The 23898-nt window shown below is 37.2% G+C and overlaps 1 protein-coding gene across 3 annotated transcripts in view; it reads right to left on the minus strand.

The window, feature by feature from the left end:
• Positions 1-3821: 3821 nt before the first annotated feature.
• LARP1B (La ribonucleoprotein 1B) overlaps positions 3822-23898 on the minus strand; it is a 35250-nt gene continuing 15173 nt past the window's right edge. Inside the window, exons 6-19 of one of the 3 annotated variants that reach the window (XM_035548272.2) lie at positions 22733-22888; positions 22314-22485; positions 18411-18555; positions 16205-16379; positions 15255-15427; positions 14488-14859; positions 12655-12778; positions 11586-11791; positions 11081-11187; positions 10378-10535; positions 9794-9938; positions 7632-7741; positions 7272-7399; positions 3822-6424 (exon numbers count right to left, since the gene is read on the minus strand). In XM_035548272.2, coding sequence (XP_035404165.1) covers positions 6188-6424; positions 7272-7399; positions 7632-7741; positions 9794-9938; positions 10378-10535; positions 11081-11187; positions 11586-11791; positions 12655-12778; positions 14488-14859; positions 15255-15427; positions 16205-16379; positions 18411-18555; positions 22314-22485; positions 22733-22888 — 2408 coding nt within the window. In that variant the 3' untranslated portion in view covers positions 3822-6187. Of the gene's footprint in view, positions 6425-7271; positions 7400-7631; positions 7742-9793; positions 9939-10377; positions 10539-11080; positions 11188-11585; positions 11792-12654; positions 12779-14487; positions 14860-15254; positions 15428-16204; positions 16380-18410; positions 18556-22313; positions 22486-22732; positions 22889-23898 lie in introns of all 3 variants that reach the window. The other 2 variants (XM_035548263.2, XM_035548279.2) reach the window with 2 other exon arrangements.

The raw sequence follows: 23898 nt of genomic DNA on the forward strand, positions 1-23898 counted from the left end.
CAACAGAGTTATTAGGTTACACTAGCAGGTTCTTGTACAGGCTGAACAATCCAGTTAGGCATGTTGGCTATTCAGTTACTGAATATAATTCATGAAAGTGCTGGTTTCTGTTTAGGTCACATCCTTGTTTAACTGAGCATTGATGCAGTGTCCAAACTTCTGTTTGCACATTATTACTATATTAAGTATCTACTAAGCGTCTAATGCTGCTGAAATGCTGGGCATGTTAGTAAAACTAACCACAAAAATATGTGTTTTAGGTGGAAGAGTGGAGAGAGACCAACAAATGAAGAAAAGCTTTCTCGCACAGGACAGCAGCTAGGAGTATTTCAGTGCTAGTTCTCTCTCTGGACACTTGACTACTCTTTTTTTTTCTTTTAGCAAATCTCTCTGTAAAAGATTTTACACTTCATTTAGAGTATGCCTTTCATTTTTAGCTTTTGCTCCTCATGATGGCATCAAGATGTGTAGCTGTGGAACAGGAAAAGAAGGCTTATGGCAGTATCAAATAGGACAGCCAGCTATAAAAATACACATGTGATTGTGTTACAGCTTCTACTGTACAAAGTCATGGCTGCAAGTTCCTAACGCCTGACGTGAGTTACTCTGCTATTTACTCGTTACAGCTATTACTGTTGCTACATCTGGCATAGCTGTAGCTTTAGCTGTTTATCTTGCTTGTGTCTGTTTTATGTAGAAACTTCCTACCACAGAGAGAACAGTAGTGACACATACGGTAAGACTTCCAAACCCAATGCAGCTTTTTCCTTTCCCTTGCTATAGGAACTGCAATGAAGCTTAACAGGATCAAAATTATATGAATGTTTTTCGATCTTTTTAAAAAGAGCATTGCTCCAATCTTCTGTGGCTTAAGATCGGTTAAATAGACGAGTGATCAAGGATGGGTAAAAGGATGATTTTTGCTTTCATGTAATTTAATGGTAATTGTTAAGACTACAAAACTATACTTCTGTCATTCTATGATAGCAGTATGTTACACAGACTTAATCCAATATTTTGATGTCTAGTAGATCTAAATTTGTCTCATTCAGCCTGCATAAAACTCTAGTGATTTAAAGCTGACAACCTAAGACGCTTTAAAGCATCCTGTATCTTTCATTTCTGCAAAAAGCTGACACACAGAGCAGGTAGTTCAGAACATCGGGTCTGTGGAAGCTCCGGTGCAATTAGTATTACAATTTTTTTGGAGACACTCAGCCTTATAACATTTGTGTCAATCACTTAGTCAAAATTCACTATAAACTACTGAAAATGACAGTCTGATACTGACCATGTGTTAAATTTTTGTTTAAGCAACATAAGGGGCTTGAAGGGAGGATTTCTTATCTTCAGTAGAAACAAAATACACTTCCAGTTTAAGATACTGGTTGTTTTCTTAGGCTAGACTTAAACCAGTTTAAGAGCAGTCATTTGTTTTGACACTTCTGCCTCATCAGTACATTGTTTCCCAAAACATTCTTTCTTAGAGCAGAACATTTTAAAATCTTTGTGGTTTTAAAAAGAAAAAGAAGTGCCATGTTTTTACCTAATCTGAACAGACCAAATTTTCACTAGGCACTTCAGAACTATCCTTCCACATCCTTGTAATTGTTCATACATTTTTATTGAGCTAGAGCTACTTTTCCTTGGTTAAGATTTGTATTTTCTATCCTTCAGAGTCTAGGCACAGCATTTAATAGCAGTTTGGTACTTTCTGCTTCTTGTCTTGTTTCAGTTTAAATAGTTATTCTAAGCTATTATAATATTTTAAATTATTTTTCTATTTTTTTCCTTTCTGTGAGATCAAGTTGATTTCAGTATCTTCATTGATACCTATTGATTGAAAAGGTCAAGAAATAGTTAAACCTTAGTCTTTTTTTTTGAGTCTTTGATACTTGCTTTCTCTGTGCATTGGTGGGTATTTTTGTTTTTTTTTTTTCCCTCCAGGAAACACATGCACTGTTGTATAAAATAATACAAAATATTGACCAAGACCTAGTACTTTGAATATAACAGCCTTTCTAACTATTTCTGTGTGGTGGCTTTTTTTTCTTTAGGGCAAAGCTGTGTAGTTTTTTTATGAAGTATTTCTGAAATTCATTTATGAAGCCTGGGTTTCTAATGAAGTCCTGTGGCTTTATCTTCCTTCTTGCAGTCTTGGTTCTTTCCCATTTTAATGTTACAGATAAAAGTATAGGTTGTGGGGAAAAAAAACCTACTATAACTGTCATCTGACTCATTTTTTTCAGCCATGAATGAAATGATGCAATTGCAGTTGTAGATTTGGCAATTTAGGCCTTTTCCTACTTACAAGTAGTAATAACGTACTTCTGGCCTTAAAGGATTCAATATGGAAACCAAATAAATAATTAAGTATGACTGTTACTGGTAAATCCTCCCACAGACTTCCAATTTATGGTTAAAGGTGAATGGTTATTAGCAGGTGTTTACAGACAGGGTTTTAGACTTGCTTTTACTTGACCATGTGTGCCAAGGCTAGTTCTAATACCAGTTAAGGGTTGTTTATGTGAAAATTAAAGCAAGAAACAAAACTCACCAAACCCAGAAGTCTTCCCTTCGCTGGGGGGATTCTTGTGTTTCTGTGCATTTCACTGTACCAGAAGGCAGCAACTTTGTGTTTCATAGAGCTCTAGTCTAGCAATGCAACCTTCTTGCAAAATTCATGAGAAAATGTAATTACCCCCATTCTGGTTACAAACTTTACTTGTTTTGTGATGATAATATTTTATTGACCTGTCACATTTTCAGGTAACTGGGCAAAGCCTACAACTGTACTGTGTAAGCCCTTTTAGAGGTTTAAAGTTCTGTATTTGTCACTTGACCACAAGCATTCATTTACTGTTGGAGTATAAAAGCTCCTTTCTAGTGACTGACTTGGATGCCCATTTTAGGGGAGTATGAAGACTGCAATTTGGTTTTATGTAGCTGAAGGCGTTAACTCTTTTGTTATTAAAAAGAAACCACAACTAATCAGCTTTGATGGTATTAACCCAAAGCCTTGCCTTAAAACTGCTAACCTTGATGCTTAGAATTCTTTAAAATATTATGCTGCCGTTTTAGCTGTACTTTGAAGTTTTGTTATTAGTTGGGTCATATAATAATACCACCTCTGCTTGCTGTGTAAATTCCATTACAGGGTTAGGTTTGGGGACTTTTTTTTTAGCTTCACTTTTTAGTGGAGTTTGTGGAAGTATTACACAGTCCTGTATTTCTCTCTCCAAAACTCTGGGATGAAGAGAGCAGATTTACGATTATAGGTATGGGTTAGTGTAGCTGGAGGATGGCTCAGTAAAAGAACATCAGCTAACGCTGACGCAGTCTGAAAGGAGGCCCAGTGTGGTTTGCCACCTTGGCACAGCAGGGATGCCTGAAGCAAAGCTGCCATGAATACAAACTAGTTTCTGTTCTGTTATCTCATGCAGAAACCGAAATCCCTGTTAACCCTGTTAAACTCCAGGAGCATCAGTTGTGCAGACAGGCTACTGCTATTCCTCGTAGAAAAATGTTAGCTGTTCTCCATGAGGAACAACAGCTGTCTCCAGTCTTGTCTTCCCTAAAGAGCCTTCAGAATCCAGTATTTTGAGCAAGACTAAAGAAAAACCTTAATGAATGAGTTTAAGCAAGATATAGTTTTGAAGTATTGATAGAGTCATTTTTCAGCAAAAGAAATGAAGATAAACATACACAGAATTCTGTAATAAGCACACAAGAGCGTTTTGACATGTGAAAGGTCTAAAACTTGTAAATTATTTAGCAGAAAAAATGTTAAATACACTCAGTCTTAAGACAGACAAATTGAAGGTTAGCTTAAATGGACTTACCAGGCATCAGAAAGGATGTTGGACACTTGTATGCATGTCCAAAGACAAATCTATGGCTCTGTAACATGAATGCCAGTTACAGAAAGGTGTTGAGCCTTACAGCAGAACAAGCTGCTTAACCAGTACTATCTTTGGGCTTTATTCTAAATGTTAATATTTGTGTTCTCCGCTCAGTTACGCTGCTGCTGTTTGCATGCTGCCTCGCTCTGCAAGGGCAGCAAGGAGGGAGCCAAAGGGGGCATTCCTGAACGCAGTCAGATGGGGCTGCTTAGACTGTGTCCCTTCAGGTGGACACCAAACTACTCTGCCTACGGAGATCACCAAGACAGGGACTAGTCTTTGTCTTTTGCCTTCAGCCATATTTATCATTCACCTCCCATTTTTCATTTTGAAATACAGTCACATGAACAATCATTATGGAACTTGGAAAAAAAAGCTGGCTTACATTTTAAGAACCTGCTTCAGCTTGGAGAAGTCCCCTAATACCTTCATGCAGCAGAGGCAACAGGAATTCACATGCAAGCCTACAGCCTTAGACTTTTTCAAGGTGATTTTTTTTCACACTTTTGGAACAAAAATAAATAAATTAATACACCATTATTAGAGTTTTTTGGGTTGTTTTTATAAAATTTGTCAAGATATCACAAAATTACACACTAAAAGCTTAATTTGCATATTGTCCAATGAAAAAAGTGAAAGGAAATATAAGTATTTCTTTATATATAACTTCAATCCAAATTTACATTTTCATCATTTTCATGGATAGCAAGAGGCAGGGATCGAACATGGAATTGAGATGTGTCACTTCAGCATATTGAAAGGATGTTACTTAAGTGGCCTGTTATAAATGAACATGAACAACTACTAAACAAAAGGCTCAATTTTGTATTGAAACTAACTGTTGGTCAAGCCACTGCTACCGTACACATTTACAATGCAGGCATTCATAATTCATGTCACTGAGATTCACAAGACAATGACTGAAAAAAAATTAATGGACTTTTTATAACAACTTCTGAGATGCGATACAAGTATGAAACTGCATATAATAAGAATGTTCATTCTGTTTGGACGCATTCAGGGGTTAAGGCAGTTGTGCTAGACAGTTTTCAACTGAAGGCTTTTTCACAACTAACCAGTAACAAAAAGCTGAAGTTCTTTTCACCTACCCTTGGAAGAAATAAATTACTTACTCAGTTAATTTTGAGTTTTTTTTTAAATCAAAGTAAAAAAAAAATAAGAAATTACAGGATATAACCACCTCTATCCTTTAGCTACAGAAATGAAGTTGTATTTCAATAACTTAAATTCAGTGAAATTGTATTTAGACCTGTTTGAAATTATTTAATCTTAGCTAGCGCAATTTAAGCAGAACTTCATTCAAATATTGCAAAATAAAGCAAAGAAAAAGTTCACAAGGAACACTTAGTTTCCCTCCAGACTAATTTTTATTCCTTGAAATACAGAGAAAAAGAGTCTTTAAGAAGTTATGCCTCTTCTGTTAGGGTACTTTATAATCATATGAGAATTCAGATGAAAACACCTCTCAAACTGAGAATAATTTGAAGTTTGCTATTTTAACAACCTGCACAAATTGCAGATACTGTATGTCAATTTAAGACACTATGAAATCAGCAGATCAATTTTTCCCTGTATTTTACTGTTGCCTATTAATAACCAGTATTGAAGGAAGTATCTGCAAAACTATCCCAGTTATGTCCACTCAAACTCCATACTTAATACTAACTATGGAGACCCTGAAAAAAATAGATACTATGTCTTTAAATAGAATCCAGCAATGCAGTTTCATATATAGCTGCACATTCTTGAGTGCTTTTACACAAAAACATACTTTTTATAGTTACAGATTTGAGAGCAAACCAATCACACAGATCCTTCTTTACATTTAAAATTATACATACAATGTCATCTTTTTTGCTTTGGTAAAATACAAATAATGGGAAAATCGGGACAAAGAATGCACAGTAAATAAGATGGATATATCATACCTTTTTTTTTTTTTTTTTTTTAAGAAATACGAGCTGAAATGTAAGGCATCCCCAAGGTATTTTTTTGCATATGCAAGGAATGCAGTTTTTTGTAAACAAAAGCTTGAGGAAAGCAATACTGAAGCCAAAGAATCTTCCCTAGGACCTTCCTGATGATCCCAAAACCAAGAATGACTCTCCTAGGGTAAGCATTTTGGAACTTAATCCTCTGAAAAAGAAAATGCAAACTTTTGTCTTCCTATACGCTTTTAATCACATATTAGATTGGCTCGCCTTGGAGATCTCCAAATTGAAATAGCGATGTAAAAGTTGATTCTCAAGGGCGCAAGTCTTAGTCTATTTTTCTGGTACATCACTTTCTATCAATTTTGTGGCAGCATTATTATGACCTACTATGTGCGCTTGTGCAGTACTCCCACTGGTAATGTCTTCCAGTGCCTGGGACTGACTGGCAGCTGTGGGATGAGCTGCAAGAAGCGTTTTAGAAGAATTAGACAGTTGTCTGCGATGACCTGAATCCTCACCTGTTGCAGCAAACGGTCTCCTCCTGCCAGGCTCTTCACTAATAGGAGGCTAAAAATAAACATTGGTAGTGTGTTAGAAGTTTTCCTATAAGGCCAGGTATTTGTCTTTTCATATACTCAAAGGACCAAAAAAGAGCATTCTGTAGCTGGGCCGTTAGTTAGGCTTAGTAATCTTAGTAGTTATTCTTAGCTCACTGATGATAGTCTGGCCCTTTAACTAAAAGTGTAAACACATGTCAAATTTAGGACTTTAAACCATCTTGGAACATTATTTTATAGTCACTGCCAAGTAGTTGCCACAACTCCTAGAAATGAGGACTGCAGAGGGTGATGGTAATGCAGTAGTACGTCATAACCCACTTAGGACAAGCATGGCAACCCTATCACCTGTAATCACACAGTTGAAGATTTCAGCATTCTACAAGAAGGATGCATTGAATTTGGCATGCTAAGTCACAGCAAGGACAATGCCTGTTAAATGCCTGTTACAGTTCGTTAAAAAAAACTGCTCGTTGGGCTTTAATTGATTTTCCAAATTCCTAAACAGCATAGAAGTAATCCGTCTCATCAGATGACACTGTATTGAGTAGAAAAACCCTTGAAGTCCACTTTGGTTAGCACTTCGTATCTATTTACCGTATCTCATTACACAACACAAATGATTCAACACTTAACATCCTAGCCACAAAATCTCAGCACCATAGTTTGGTTTGAAAAAGCACATCTAGAACAAAACAACGCATTTATCATTTAATTTTTTAAATCATGCTTTGTAGTGATTGATGGGATTTTAAAGCTACCTTACTGTGAAATAAAGTACTGTTCTTAAACTGTTTACCTTGCAGTAAAAATACTGATAAACCACATTTTCGTTCAAAATGTGTGTTGAAACTTACATCCACTCTGAAGTCCTCCAGTCTTCTAAATTTACTAAGGTATTCTTGCAGTTTGGGGTCTATGGCTGGTGTTTTGTGCTGAGAGTATTTTAGGTAAGCCCAAAATTTTTCCAGTCCATAAAGCTGACCTAATAATGGAAAAAGATAATTTTACCAATTTACAAAGGTTATAGTTAAGTACCAACCTAACTATTCACTGGTAACTATACACGTACGAGAATTGGAAGATAAAAGGAACAAAAAACAAGCTGCTCTTGTACTTAGAACCAACCTTATGTAACAAGTCAGTGCCAAGGAATGGGGATTATCTCCCAGCTAAAGTTACCCTTGTGTGAGCAGTGACTAGGCTATGATAATTACCAGCTTCATAGTCCCTCTTTGTTTCTTCTTGGAAGTCCTTGAATATTTCTTGCCTGAATTTCTTTTCCAAGCCATAGCTGTAAAATCGAAACAAGCATTCCAATCCATACCTAAAAGAGAACAAATAGGTTTGAAAATTTTATGCATACACTCGTATGCATGCAATTCCTCAAAAGAACACAAGTTTTCAGTCTCTCCTTGCACGTAAATAAATGGCATAGTCTCAATAGTCTCCAGCACTTCATGAAGAAAGACCTCCAACTGTTTTGGATCCAGCTTCATTCCACACCCCTCAGGTTTTCTACTGGAGAGCGTAAACATCTGACACGACTTTCCTCTCCTCGCCCACTACTCTTCTACAACTCAATCACATGCTCCTTAATCATCTCTGAGCTGAGGTGCACACACAACTTCATTTTACCTTACACAAAAGCTGTTCCCTATCAGCAACTTTGCTGCCACACTCAGAACTTTTTTTTAAGTCTATTCTACTTGGAAAGGGGGAAAACACACACAGACAGACACAAAGCCATTTTGCTAGTAATTACTACATTTATTACTGTTTTCCTTCCACTTCAGAGTTATATGCTTTGCAGACTAATCTCAATTTTTAGCAGGCATGTGTGAAGAAGTCTGACGTGGGCAGCCAAGTGAAGATAAAAAAAAAATTAAAAATCACACAACTCAGGTAAGTGAACTGAGACCGAAGGATGTTTGACTCTGACTCCCAGTGCCACACTGGCCATCGTGTTACTGTGAATGGTGAATTGCACCATACAAACGTACACCCTTATTTGATGGCTGAGTTCATTCAGTCAAAAGATGACTGTAATACCACATTATGACTGTAGGAAATTATGCAGAGGTGAGAGCTCCTAAAGTCTGGGTTTGGTCTAGGTAATCAATACAATTTTAAGGAACACTTCATTAGGATAATTCTCATGCATCAATTCCAATTGGCTGTTTAGAAAAAAAAAAAACTCATTTTGTGAGGTGTAAAAATAATTCACATAACAACACCTGCTAGATCGAGAAATATATATGTACCTCGTTTTCCAGAAAGTGAAAATTGGACTGGATTGAAGAACGTGTAATTTCTACAATACTGAATACCATATAGGTATTTGTCAACAACCTAAGTTTTAAGGGTTTAATGTTTTGTTTGTTTGTTTTGTGGTACTTTGTGTCAGCCTGCAAATTTGCTAAATGTTAATAAGCAGGTGGTATGAAATTGAATAGGATATTTTTTCTTCTCACTTTTAATGCCGGCCCAATGTGCCAATGGCACTTCTTTGAAACATAATTCTGCAATATCAGACAAAAAGAAAACCAGCATTTTTTTCTGGACGAATCCGGATCAACTTCCCTTTATGATACCATGCCCTCTACTTTTGGCAAAAAGAAGCGCAAAGAAAAAAAACAAAACTGGGCCCTCCTCCTGTTCTGCATTCATCTGGTCCCTCCCTTAAGGGCCTTTTGAAGTTCCTTGTGGTAAATATATACTTGGATAATCTCAAAGCATAAAGAAAACTGTACAGATATAAACATTATTATTAAAGCCACCTTTGCATCCTAGGGCCTTGTCTCTCTGAAGTCTCAGACAACATATTCATACTTTATGATTTCCATAGACAGCACTTCCTCACTTGGCATTCAAAACGTTGGGCTGGCTACCTTGTCTCTTTGGCTAAGAGAAATAGAGGCTGGGGGCAGGAAGAGGGGGGAAGTATGTGGAAAGAGGGGAGTAATATCAAAGAGTTAACAGTGCAGCAGTATTTTTTCTGGTATTTTTGGAAGACAAGCAGTTCAAACCAATTTGATGAGATTAAGATTGTCTTCACCCATGGAAGGAAAATATCTTAGGAGTTTTACCCAGAACAGAGCTGACTTGTCACAGACAACAGGTTTTATGGTTCTGTAGAATTCGGGACCAATTACAGGACAGGAAATGCTGTAAGTTTAGCTATTTATCAGCAATGCACAAATACATACAAATGGTTTTTTTGTGTTAAAACAACCTGCACAGACTGCTATTTTAAAGATTTACGAATAGTCAAAGCTAACAATAAAAATGTTCACTTCAGATATACGTAAACATTGCAGTCTTTAAAATGACTGGTAAGACCTCAAACAGTTTTTAAGTTGAAAGAAAAAGCTAGTACCTGTAGTGTTCTTTTGCATCATCTAGAGCAAGTTGTCTGAATTCTTCATACATTTTCTTGTTAAAGTGATCTCTCAGAAAAAAGGACCAGAAACGAAAAAGCGTGTTCATTTCTTGGGACTGGCCAATTCCCAACCGTTTCCTCTCTGAAGGGAGGAGAAAACACAGTTTTTTTAATTTCCACCAGAATGTTTTCAAGTGCTTTTTCATTAGTAACACAAACAAAAGATCTTCAAGGAATGTAATTCTAACCTTTCCAAAAATATTTTAATTAACGTTAACTTTGAGACTTAATTGACTTATTAAGTCAACTAAATATCTTCTCTCAAGTACTCTATTTGTTTTAACCACAAACAATAATACAGAAAATATTTTTGCAAGATGCCAAGGAGTTTGAGGGGATTTTTTTTTTTTTTGGTCAAGGAATTTTAAGTTAAATGGAAAGAAAAGATCATAAAACATAAGCAATTTTCTTTCCCTTTCCCAGGAAAAGTTAAGGATAAGGAACAATACAGAGAAAACTGCTATCAGGTGATACCTGGTAACTTCTACCTAAAATTGTAAGAAGTCCATTTAGTGGCTTACCCATTAGACATCTCCGATGGTATTTGTGGTATACCTGTTGCGTAAAGCCATTTTCCTTTAACAGTTCGTGAGAAGGATGCTGAAATTTTGGAAGAGAATTTGGGGTACACCCGTAACCTCCTGTGAGTGGAGCTCCTTCTGAGGGTGAAGCACTGGAGCTGCTGTAGAAGAAACATTTATATTCCATAAACAGTGCGTTTCCCCAGAATCAGTTTTTAACTGTTCTGATCTGTGCCAGCAGCGTCAGAGTAGTACAATCACCTGAAAACAATTACAATGTATGCCTGTGCTCTCAGTCATCTATTTTGGGACGCACCTCAAAAATCAGTTTCTGTCTTAATATCTTAAAACACGGGCAGTTCTAGATGATGATAATTAAGCATTAGTATAATGCATGATTTGAAATGACCACTTAAAGGCAAACTATCACCGAAGTGAGTGTCAGTGCATCAAGTAATCTTAATGCTATGCTAAACATGGATCAAAAAAGAACACTATGAGAACAGTTTAGTTAGCTTACTTCCAAATGTCTTTATATTCTAGGTTTGTCTTTAGTCCCATTTGCCCTTCTTCCATTGCTCATTATTACTCCCACTGTATTTATAAATTCTCTTTTATCATGGTCTATTCCTCCACTAGCAGCGAGAGCTAATGACATTGGAAAAAAAAGCTCTAAAGAAACAGACAAAAACAAACAACTTACCTCACAGAGGAAGTTCTTGGCCTATGGTCTCTGGAATCCATCACCCAACCAACATGGCATTCTAAGGGAGGATTTGTACTGTGTCGTGTTTTTCTTTTTCTTGGAGTCTAAGGAAGTAAATGAAGTACTTATTTCCCTAATTTGATTTCACTTTTTCACTTGTTTTCATCTTCTCAAAACAGCATTCTACCAATTTTGTATCTAACACAATATAAAGTCACAACACTCCAGCTTCATAAACCTCAAAACTAATTTTAATGTAACAAATTTAACATCTTTAGACATTACACTTTTTCATCGTGGACTTCTAAGAAATATTACAGAGAAAAATCAGAAATAATTTTGTAGAAATAAAAAAGAATGAATGTGGTAAAATTTTTGAAGAAGAAAACTACAAGTAAAAGCATTTCATTTTTTACCTTTCCATTCTTGTTATAAATTATACCCTAGACACAAGTTGTACAGGCTTTTTATGGATTTTAAAAAATACAGTTTTTCCATCTACCTTTACATCAATGGACTGTGCTTCTTTAACAACAGGGTAGAACCTGGGTGTTTTGTTGGGATCCTGTAGCCTTGGGGTGCGAGGGGTTCGTGGAGTGAAGCCAGGGTGAACACGGGGAGATTCTGGAACTATTGTTGGCAGTGATCGAGCCACGGCTGCCGTTGGAGGTGCTTCAATACCGAACGAATTACAAGCCAGCTCCTCTACTACATCAGCAAACAGGAAAGAAACACTTAATATTCAAAAGAAACTTAGGCTTTGAAATCTTAAGCTCCTCTAATATATAATATCTTAAAGGTACTTCACTTCAAGTGCATCATCCCCAAAAGCATAATTGGATTAACCAAAAGCACTTGGTGCAGAAGCAGTACAGACTGACTGCTCAAAATTATGAGAAAAATATTTCAAATATTTTAAACTATGAAATAAGTATTTCAAACACGTCTTTTCTAGAAAATTTAGATCCACTTCTTTGTTTTCTGCTTGTTCTTCTGCGTGTATAATGGCAAAGTAAACAAGTGTGTGGAAAATAACATTTGCAGAAGTGTAAACACATCCTTGCTTTTTGGTGAGGTGGTTTTCTTCAACCACTTTAAAGATATTAGCATGTTCCCTAGTAAACATTAATAACATCAAAAATACCTTGAAAGATAAGATTTGGACATTTTGACTTCTCGGTAAGGTTATAAGTAGAAAATTCTTCTCACTTCCTTCTATCCACAGTACCCCTAAAAATTCTGAAATAGATAATGTTTCACATCCCTAGCTCTTGCTTTACACATCATAAATGGCAAGTTACACAAAAGGTGCCTGGTGTTCTGTATGTTAACACCAAATCAGAACACTACCTATTGATGATCATATATATCCTGCAAAGTACTACACGGATCAGCTTCTTCTAATGTAATGGGAACTTACAATACTGATGAACACCTGACAATTTGAGAACTTGGTAAAGAAAAATCCCTTCAAGACTGCTGACTGAACCAAAACTAAAATATTTCATGAGTAGAAGTTAAAATACAGGCTTTATTACGGACATTGTAAACAAGAAATATCTATCATTTACCTTTCTCTAACCCTGAAGACCCTGGAGGAATTTCCTCAGTTGGATCAGCGACTGGTTCTGGTGCAAGATTATCAAACTCTTCCTTACTAATGAGATTTAGCTTCTTAAAGTTCTCAATCTCTTGCTGAATTAGAGAAAACAGTGTAAACACAGAGCACAATGGTTATCATCCTGAGGAATGGCTGAATTTCGTAAGAGAAAATAAGCCAGAATTCACACACAACTAATCACACACAGCCAGTACACTTGGTTTAATGCAAATGGGAGTCCCCTGGATACATCTTTAAAAAAGCTGACATAAAAAAGACAATATATAACCTTCTAATGACCCTATTTGCTTAAAAAAAAAAAAAAGAGAAATAGTTATGCCAACAAATCAGGGAATGGAAGCTAAGGCCATTCACATATAATTTTTTACAGAAGAATAAGAAATAGAAATGACTAAGATCCTGCCCCTTCTGCCAAGACCAAAACAATCTGTCTTCTGCAGCAATTGTGACAAGCAAAGCAATTTGGGGAAGCAGATGACCTGCTCCCTTCCATAGGCTACTTCTAAAGAAAAGCCAGTACTTGTAAATAGTGTTCAACTTTTTTTTTTTTTTTTGGAATGGTAACTTAAACTGAGAATGGACTGAATTTTTCAAGATGAGTGGCAGCATCTCAAGTCACTAATGGTCCTACTCAGCTGAAAGTGGGGGTGGGAGATGTGTGCATGTACACAGTATAGGAGAAAAAGTGTTTAAATTATTGTTAAGAACACCACCACCACAAAATATTTTCTCTTGCTGTGTGCCGTTTCTCACTGTCCTATTCCAGTTTGCTGATCTTCCTGGACCATTTTCCTTGTCGTAATAATTCCATATTCTGAATCCCACCTTTATTTCATACTTTTATTCTCAACATTCATTTCTAACTTTGTCAGATCCCTTTTGTACCCATAGGCTTCATTTGTCCTTTAGGCTGCTTTCACCCTTTTTCCCTCCTACAACACACCTTTGTTTTTATGTACAGATAAAGCTCCTTCCCCTCACCATTCAGTCATCGGGTAACTTAATATTTTCTGTGTGCTGAGTATCTGCTAGTGATACAGCAGCACTGCCTACAGACACACCACTTACTGGTCTTACATTCACAAAAGAAGTGGTTTCTTCCTAAACCAAGAGCAGCAAGTGATAGGATTGCAGTGTTCCCAGTTGATCTCTGCCTATGAAGTGCTAGAGTTCAACTCATCTGTATTTTCATAGCTGTTAAGTGTACTTAAAAACAAAACCACCAATCTCCTTCCAAAGATTTGAAAGCCTCAAAGATCAGGGGCCCAAATACAGGTGAGGAAACAGAAGAATTTCTATAATAAAATAAGGTGAGCAAAGTTTCACTTGCTCACACAGCTCCCATTCTTACAAGCTACGAGATAATCAAAATCTCAAAATAAACTGCTTAAAAATGACTGTATTATCTTCTGCTCTATTTTACCTCAAAAATATGTCCCCTGTCCCTATGCTGGGGGGTTGTAAATGCTATTAAACAAGCTATTCATAGAACAAGAAAACACTGGAAAAGTTGAACCATCTCCAAAACATTAACAGTTGTTCTAAAAAATAATCATTCCATACTTTAGTCAAATATGTGACAAGAAAAACTTGGTATTTTGCTTTCAGCTGTTTCTATCATCATTAAAATAATCAGAATTTAATAGACATGTAAGTTCAACTACTACTGTCAACTTTCTTTTGAAAATGTGTAGCATTTTACAATTATGTAGCAGATAGCCAAAATTACTTTTGCAACTGTTTGCACAGGCATGGTTTTAAGGTCAAAGATGAAGAAAATTACCTTCATTGTAGTGTCATTTTCACTCTGCTCCATCCACAAGTCTTGTTCGTAATAGTATAAGCCATCATTAATAACTTTAGCAAGTTCTGATGTAATTTTTGCATGACATACATGGTTGCCAGTACGATCTTCACCACAATGTTTTCTCATATATGGTGGCGTCTGTGTTACAATCAAAATCTTGTTTACGTCCTGATCATCAATTTCATAATCTGAATCGCTGTCTGACCAATCAGTAAGTTTATTCTTACGACCTTGAATCTGTTCCATCTCTTCATCAAACAAAAAATCAAGTTCTTCTTGTTCTTGTTCCTCTGAAGGTGGAGGTGGCTGTTGTTGATCTGACATTTGATCAGGTACAGGAACACATTCCTGAATAAGAGAAGGTGAAGCTTTTTATATTTGAACTGAATAATGATTATCAAAATGGGAGCCAAATAGAACATGATAGAACATTTTCAATAAATACAAGAACAATTCTCAGTGCACGACAATAGATTTTTCAATAATAAACAGATACAGCTGTCCATCAGAAAAAAAACACAGTATTTCCTTTTCATTGTAGCGAACTTCAGATGAGGATTGTAAAGGCACTTAGTTATTCTAAGTCTAGATAGAGTGAGAAGTATGCACGCTATCAGTATTATGTTATCAAGCATCATCTATATTAAGATGTGAAAAATCTTGCTTTATAGTATAACCTGAAAGTGGGCAGGTTTTGCTTTTTTTTTTTTTTTTTTTTAAAAAAAAGTGGGGGTTGATTTTACCTTTACTTTGACTGTGGATGCACGATGCCTCTTCTTCACTTCTATCCAAGGTTCGGAGTCCAAATCAGGCAAACTTGTAGACAATCCTTTAGACATCATCTGAAAATTACTCGTTTCAGTGTTTTCCTTTGGACTCAGCGAGCTTCCTATTCTTGGAGAACTTGGTGCAGACTCTAGCATTGGAAAACAGTAGTTCAATTCCTGTTTGTTTGTTTGTTTAAATTATTGCATTGCTCTTTCCTTTAACTGCAGTATTGTTCTACCTCTGGGCTTAAAGTTAGCACTGATCAGCAGAACTTTTTGTTTTCAGAGGTAACTCTTCATAGTTCACTCACTATTCTAGCAGAAAACCAATTTAGCAACTTCTTTACATGAAAATGTATCTAACAGTGAAATAAATCATCTGTTATTCAGAAAACAAGAATTCAATTATCAGGGATGTGTTTTCTCTACACCGTCCACCAGCTCTACGGATGGGTGCTTAGCTCAGTCTTCACTCTTCCCATTTACTTTGAGCCAACATTTTTGTAAAAGATTTACTTGCCAAGTGCTGTCCGCAAAACAAAGCCATATTCATAATGTGAATGAGATCCCCATCCAAAACCAGGGTGCACCAAATAGAGTTAACTTTCAGCTGCTCTCAGAATGACGTAGATTTCACAACTAACTTACGATTACTACTACTACTATTGGTAATACTAAAGGACTATAGGTCATCATAATCTATTCTGGACAACAGTCACAGCTGTAGCACATAGAAGGCATTTTTATTTACCTCACATCAGCCGTGCCAGCCCCACGACTTGGCAACTGTGTGGTTGACAGGGATATCAGCTGCAGAAGCCATTACCAAATGCACAATTTCTATTATGAAACCAGTATTAAGAGGAAAACTTCCTAAGCTAGACTGACAGCCCTAAACTTAAGTTTCTGTAAGATAAATCCTTTACCAGTATGAGAGCCAAAAACTTGTCCTGGTATGAATTCTGGACAATTGATGAGCTGAGAAAAGTCAGTCCGTGGCAGACTGCATGGAGGAGGACCTGGAATTGGCCACTTCTCTGGATCAACCCTTTTTCTTATCCTCTGATCCACTGTTTCAACTTCTGTGCTGTCCTTTAGGGCCTGTAGGACAAACATATTACAACTTTTTTTTTTTTTTTTTTTAAAAAGGTACATATCCAGCACCTTCTTAGGTCCGGAGAAAACAGTTAACTCTTTACATAATAATTTAGAAAGGAATTCAAGCTTTTGTGCTTGTTTGCCAACATCACTCTATTCTTTTTAGTACAGGTGTTGGTAACCTTTTCAGTCCAAGAATATCTATTCAAATTGTCTTTTCATTTCAAGTATCACTTCCTGCCTCTTCCCAGTCTGCAACCTCTTTCTCGTGTGAGGGCACTAAACCCACCTTTCTCTAGCTCTCCTATTCACACTGCTACTTCCCCGAACTAAACCCCAACTCCATGCATTTTCTTATTCATTCTAAAAAGAGCTAGAAGACCGTACAGAATCAGCATGGTTGAGGTTGGAAGGGACCTCTTGAGATTGTCTAGCCCCCCCTGCTGAAGCATGGTCAACCATTTTCAGTAGGGTTTTGAGCCATCTCCAGGAATGGAGACCTCACAACCTCTCTGGGCAACCTACACCAGTGTTCAACCACCCCACAGGAAAAAAAAAAAAGTGAACAAAAAGAAAAGCTAACAATCTGCAAGTGTTTTTCCTTTCTGATGTTAACATGGAGAAAGATACAGAAAGTAAGATCCAGAGAAATTCTACACAGGCACATGCCAAAGATCAAAGTGTGGAGGAAATTTATCCTTCATTAGACCAATGAATTGTTCACCAGCCAATTAAGTACACGCAAGGACTTCTGGTCCATCAAGGATATACATATTTCTGTAGCTGTAATGGAAATTTTATTTTAATTAAGAAAGAAGCTTAGACTGTCTTTTATAATGGTGTCAAAAAAAAAAAAAGTTCACTTGAACTTGCTAGAAGGCTTCGGAGAGGAGACTGGGTATAAAATCTAGCATACTCCTAGACAGCAAGTCCAGGAGTGGTCTGATAACAGTACTTGGGGTTTTCTCTTGAATGTATTTATTTTCTGGGGGAAGATCCATCCTGAGGGACGGGATAGGGCACCCCTCTGGTAGAGGGTGCCTCCACTAACTGCAACTTGAGATACAAGTGAAAGCTGATTATCAGCCACAGAAGCAGCATGAATTCAGCTGACTGAAGGAGATTTCTATGGAAACTTAGTTTAAGTACAAAAAGATAATTTTCACTTTCATTTCCCAGTCTAGGTCTCCATAAACGCTTGCAACTGCGTTGCCTATTTTAGATCTTACGAAAGAATGCTTCCGGTATTTCTTGGACTGGCTTTTTAAAATGTGATTTAAGGTAACTACATAACAGCAAGGCACTCCTCTGATGAGCAACATGCCAGAAAGGCTCCTACCACACCTGAACAAGCCTGCTACAGGGCAGAAAAGCATCTCCCTGCAGCAGCATGCCAACAGCTGGCTCAGGGACCGGGCAACGCAGTTAATGACAGGGTCAGCAGGGAGTTGGCATTTATCTTATCGGAGTCAAGGAAAATAATACAATAGGAGCCAAACAGCAAGTGAGCTCTGAAGAACACTTCCCACTTTCTTGCTTGCCAGCGGGGTTTACAATTTGGACAGCCTTGCTATTGAAAAAGTATCTCTGGACCTGAGGAAAATGGCAATTATTGCCACTGAAGGGCATACAGCATAGTTCAGGAACACACTGTTAAAGTCACTTCAGCTTTGCAAAGTGTGTTATTATGTAATTTAGACAGATACTCATTCTAGCCAAGGAACAGACATCTGTAACAGCTTCCCTTCAACATCTCCTCCCCACTTTTGTAGCCTAACCCTCAGAATGTTTACGAACAGCAAAATAAAGCACTTCATGCAGCATTCTGCCCTCAGTTCGAATGGGAATGTGCAGAAATCCATACGAAAAAAAAAAAGAGAAAAATCCAAAACTTTTCCATTTATAGCCTGTTTACAGGATCCTTGTCACTACAAGCAGAGAGAATTTCTTTTTAACATCATAGCGCTGAATTTAAATGGCAGTATAAAATTAAGCTAAGCAAATTCCTACGCACATGCTTCTAAATTATTTTACCTCCAAAATAAGCATAGCATTTGTAGTCAGAGCTTGCACCCGGTGGAAGCTGGCAATCAATGAAACAGGCAGAAATCCTTGTTGGTCCATCTTTCTCCTCAGAAAGAAGTCTCTTTCCAAGTTTTCTGTGCTGAAATAATACTCACTAGAGGAAAAAAGAACAGATGCAAATATGAACCTATTGTAAATTAAAAAAAAATATATCCTAAAACAGTAGCCTAGATATTCCTTGTTAAAGTCTTCCATTAAAAATAGAGCATATTTTGCCACCAGCAAAATTGTTCTTTCAACAGGTATATTACTATAAGCAAAACTTACAGGAATAGCATGCATGCTAAACATCTTAAGAACAACTTTTGATCCAGTACTGCACACAAGGATATAAATCAAAGCCTCATTGCAACATTCGCATATATGAACTGCATAAGGAAAGACTATGCTCCATTTCTTTCACCCGTTCCCCCTTATTACTTACATGACCAGAAGGCAACAACATTCTCTTAGCCTCCATATAGATGAAGGACAACTACTGCTTACAGTCAGGGCATAAGTTATTTCCCATACAGCAGTGTCAGTGCACCTTCATCCTCAACTGTATCTTTTCTTTTCCCAGTTTCCAGTACATTAGAAGGTTTAATTTTCCTATCTGAGTGTTGAGGCACATATATGCACTCTGAACCATTACTTCAAGCATGCTTGTGGGAAGACGAGAGAACAAAAATAGTAATTTTGTATTTTTCACGAAACTGCACCAAACGGCACAACAGTTCATGGAGAAAGGTAAAGTCTAAAAGAATAAAAGATACTTAGTGGATAAGGAGAACAGGAACAATGACCATTAATGAATCTGACAACACCGTAGAACAAGAGAGACTAGGGACAGAGAAATAGCAGAAAGACATCTTAAACAACGAAGTTGCTGTATGAAATGCTACAGGTGTCAAGATGTTTTATGCTTAGTGATGAGAAAAAGTAAAAAATTCAAATCATGATCTGACACAGAAAGCAAGGGAATGAGAAAACGACCTATGAAAAATAATGGAAAAAAAAATAATCATGACAACTAAGATCTAGGCCTTTCGCAGGATTTACACATCATATCATAATTTAGCATACTACATCCAAGGAATACCACTACTCATCAGGTTCAGGAAAAAGTAGGTAGTGAAATATTTAATGGAGAGATGAAGAACAATCAAAGTTCTGTGACTTAAAAACAGAGGTAGTGAAAAATAAATTAAGAGAACATTAAAATGCTGAGAAAAAAAACAACACATGCAAATATAAAGTTAATTCTAATTCCAACAAAGAATAAAATGCTAGTGCCTCCACTGAAGTTGGGCTCAAGGCCAAAGTTACCGAAAGGAGAGGACTGTGATGCCATCATTGACCCAAGGAGAAGCTTGATACCATTTCTTTTTAAAACTTCTGGTAGCTAAAGAAATTTGAAGCAAAAGCTGTCTATATGAAACGCTCAGCTCCAAGATCAAATGAATGCAAAAGCCTCGAAGTTGGACAATAAGACGTATGACAGATGAAAGCTGCCATTAAATCATAGCAAACAGAGAAGAGAATAAAGCTTTCAGAGAATTAAGCTCTTACTCAGAACTAAATAAGTTGATCAGTGAAGCAACTGTGCACAAAAGTTTCTTTCACGAATATTCTATTTACTGTTCTGAACTGCTACGTTTCTTTTCCCTTCCCAATCTAGAAGATAAACAAGTACAAAAGCCATATCAACGTTGTACTAATGTTACCTTTACAGTCATACAGTAAAGGTAAAATCTTGTATTGATTCACCTAGTTAAAAATTCCACAAGCAGAAATGGACAATGACTGAACTCGACTCAAACTGCCTCACTTGATGTCCATCATTCTAGAAAAAGGAATTTGAAAGAACATTAATCATAAACAAAGACAACGCACAAGTTTGCTTCAAGTAGAGGGAAAAATCTAAACACACACATACACCCTCTAGCTTTGCTTTTCCTTCTAATTTTCCTCAGAATCCTTTTATTCTTGAATTGATGCATATTTGGATGCGCATCCAAACTTTTATTTATTTGTTTTTAAAAGAAGAGGACTTGAACAGAGATCTACTGTATGTTGCAGACTGAGGAGTTGTTAGGCACTGAAACTTTTCAGGCTATTTCAGTCTATAATTAAAATTTTTAATGGTATTGTATATGTAGTATAAATATTCCTCTTGCACATCAAGCTGGTTCTTGGGACAAGCATAAACTTCCTGATAGGAGTGTACTTCTTACAGTAATTAAAAATCAACTCAGTTGGACACAGTTTCTAACATTTTTCCCTATTAAGCAGGTAAACACTTCTAAAATTCATCAATACGCTACTGAAAACATTCTCACTTCTTTAATATATCCTCACTTATCTTGGACTCCATAAGGAACTTCAACACCTAACAATTCTGGGTAGCATTATTTTGTTATACTTCCTTCTTTAGCATAGACACTTTAATATTTTAGAACTCAGTTACGAAAGACAGACCAAACCACCTCCATCGAGAGGCTAATAATATGCAACTGATGAATACAGTCAGCTTCCCATTGTTGTTGTGATACAAGAAATGGACAACAAAACCAATTTTTTTTTTTAAGGAGCATGAAAACAGTGAAGCTACACTCTAAACCTGCACAAGAATCTCTCTCTCTGTCGTGAGAAGTTAACTCTATAATCAAAGTGCCTTAGGAGTTTTTAATCAGACAAGCAACCAATGGCTTTAATTAGCCAGCCATGCCAAGTCTTTCATGGACACCTGCCAACCTCTTTTTGCTAAAATAAAAAACAAATATAACCAGAAGTCAGAGGTGACCAATGCTGTAACTGACATTTTTCTCAGCAGAGGGGGACATCATCATGTCCTACCTTAGAAGGTCTGGATTCTACACTGCATGCCCAGAAATCTGGCCAACAGTGGAGTGTCTGTGCTCCTCCCTCACTTGTCTGAGGACAGTGGAGGCCGATTATCCTGACATGGGGGTACATGTCCACTGTCAGGTCTCATAAGGGCCTGGCAGCAAGAGTAACAAAAAAGACTGCAATAGAAGCTTTGAAGTTGATAGCCACATGCCAGATACTTTCTGCCCTTAAAGAGGCCTTTTTCTTCCTTTTTGCGTCAACTGTAACAAAAGAAGCAAGAATAAAATAAGCAAGTTGCTTTATGGGATACAAGGGCAATAAAAAACCACCACAAAGGCATCACAGAGAAATGCCGTTGCCAAGTACAGAAGATGAAATATCAGCCAGTGGTGGAAACTGTCTCTTTAAAATGAACTAGTGGTTTCCAGGCCCTTTTTGACATGTCTCCTGGTGATAATCAGTCTTCCAGATGGTTTCTCATTCCTAATGGTGTACACGAGAAAGTAAACATTTCAGATTATTGAAAAATCAAGTACCATTGCAAAACTGCTCTTTCGGTCGAATGTTTCAAGTGAAACACTCTGAGAACATAAAACTAACAAGACTTCTCAAAATGAAATTGAGAGCAAATAAGGAGAAATTCTAGCTACATCGCCCAAGAAGAGCTTTATAGGCAAACAGACCAACAGTACTCAAAAACACAAGCTCAGAGACATCATAACTCAATTACACGACAACATAAAAATAGTGCTATTTACCATAAATCAAGAAGGTATGTGAATTTAGAGCACACTACAGTACAAGATGCAGAACAGCTTCCTTAAAATTCCTCCCCATCACTCAAGCTTTTCCACCCCGCTTGTGAATAAGTTCTAACAGACACTGCTAACTGTCAGATCGAAAAGAAATTGGAAAAGTCTTCATCTCCACCATTTTATGGATGATAACTCACTTCAAAGTGTTTAATCCTCATCTTAAATTGATCTCTAAAAATGTTTGTACATTAAACAATCTACATACATTTGACGTTTTATATATTCTTTGAGAAGTGTTTCATCCACAGAATACATCTGCACTCCTGTTCCATCATCGTAGTAATACATCATACTAGCATTAAGCTCAGGTTGAAATGCTTGGTCAGTTCTTTCACCATACAGTTCTTGATAACCAGTTGAGTAATATTCAACATTCACTTCAAAATAAAGGAGAAAGGAGAGAAGATGAAAATTATTAAGGTCGGTACACAGATATCTTAAGACACAAACATAATACACAGTGCTACTTTGTGATTTGCTTCCAACATCTGATTTAAAACAAACAAAAAACCTATTCAAGCTACTTAACTATATTAAGCTACAAAATATATGTTTCGCAACACTCTAACTTCACATGAAAGCATTAACATAAGTGTAGTTTTAAAATGTCTGCTAAGCATTTACTTCTTTGCATACTTCTAGGGTTTCCTCTGCCTCGTCCTCTTCCTCTGCCTCTACCTCTTCCTCTGCCTCTGGAGAATCCTCGAACGCTGCCACCCTCACTTCTCACGCTGCACACTTCATCGTGATCATCTCTCCTTTCTCTATCACGACGCCAATCTTTGAAAGAAAAAAGCATAATACAACCATAAATAAATATCACAGTATAATCAAGTAGTCTGTGATTTATTCCTAGGTATTAACACAAAACATTGCACTGAGAAGTGACCCTCACTACCTTTTGGGTGCTCAGAAAGGCTGAAGGAAATGACACTGCAGAATACACAATTGGCATCAAAAAGTCCTTTGCAACACAGAGCTCCCAGCTTGTGCCCAGGCAACCCACCAAGCCATGCTGACTGGAAGCAGAAGGTCAGATCTGAAGCTTCAAAGGTTAAAGAGGAAGGTTTGCAGCAGTGCCTAAGTGTGAGTGGGCAGGAGCTGCTAGCAATAAAGAACAAATGAGCTTGTCTGACAGTCAACCTCAAATGCTTCTGAAGGAACTGGACACTCTCATGCCAGCTCAGGGATCACAATACCTATGATGGGCATGGGATAGGAATGTGTGATTATGCAATTCTCCTTCCAGGCACGATAATGCACTCTGCTGCTGTGGACAACTCCCAGCACTTACGGCGAGCTACAAAGAGCTGCTAGCTCTTGATAATCCTGCTCTGGGGAGGATTTCCAAGGTGGAACCTCCCTTTTGTTCCCAGAAGCAGCCATCTGCCACTCCCCTGACTCAGCCTTTTTAACAGCAATCTTTACTCTCTACGCTTTCCCCCAGACAGAGCTTCTACCTTAAAGAATTTTTGGTTTTGTGTTTTTATTAACACATGCAAATCTAAGATGGCTCTGTAATAATCACTGCAAGTGTTTCGTTAATAAATACTTGGGTTTTGGCAGGGGGAGTGGAAACAGAGAAGAAGAAAGGAAGGAAAGCAAGCAGGTCCACGCAGACACCAGGCCTTGACTCCACTCACCACAGGATGGCTACAGTTCTCCTCACCTGGCTCATATGAAAAAGTGAAGCCCTCACACACACCCTCACATCCTCTCTTTCTTTTTTCCTAACACTCTTTGGGACTTCTATCTTTATCTGGTCAACCTTGCTGTAAGTATCTTTAAAT

The sequence above is a fragment of the Cygnus atratus genome, chromosome 4 (assembly GCF_013377495.2).
Source record: "Cygnus atratus isolate AKBS03 ecotype Queensland, Australia chromosome 4, CAtr_DNAZoo_HiC_assembly, whole genome shotgun sequence".
Taxonomy (NCBI): domain Eukaryota; kingdom Metazoa; phylum Chordata; class Aves; order Anseriformes; family Anatidae; genus Cygnus; species Cygnus atratus.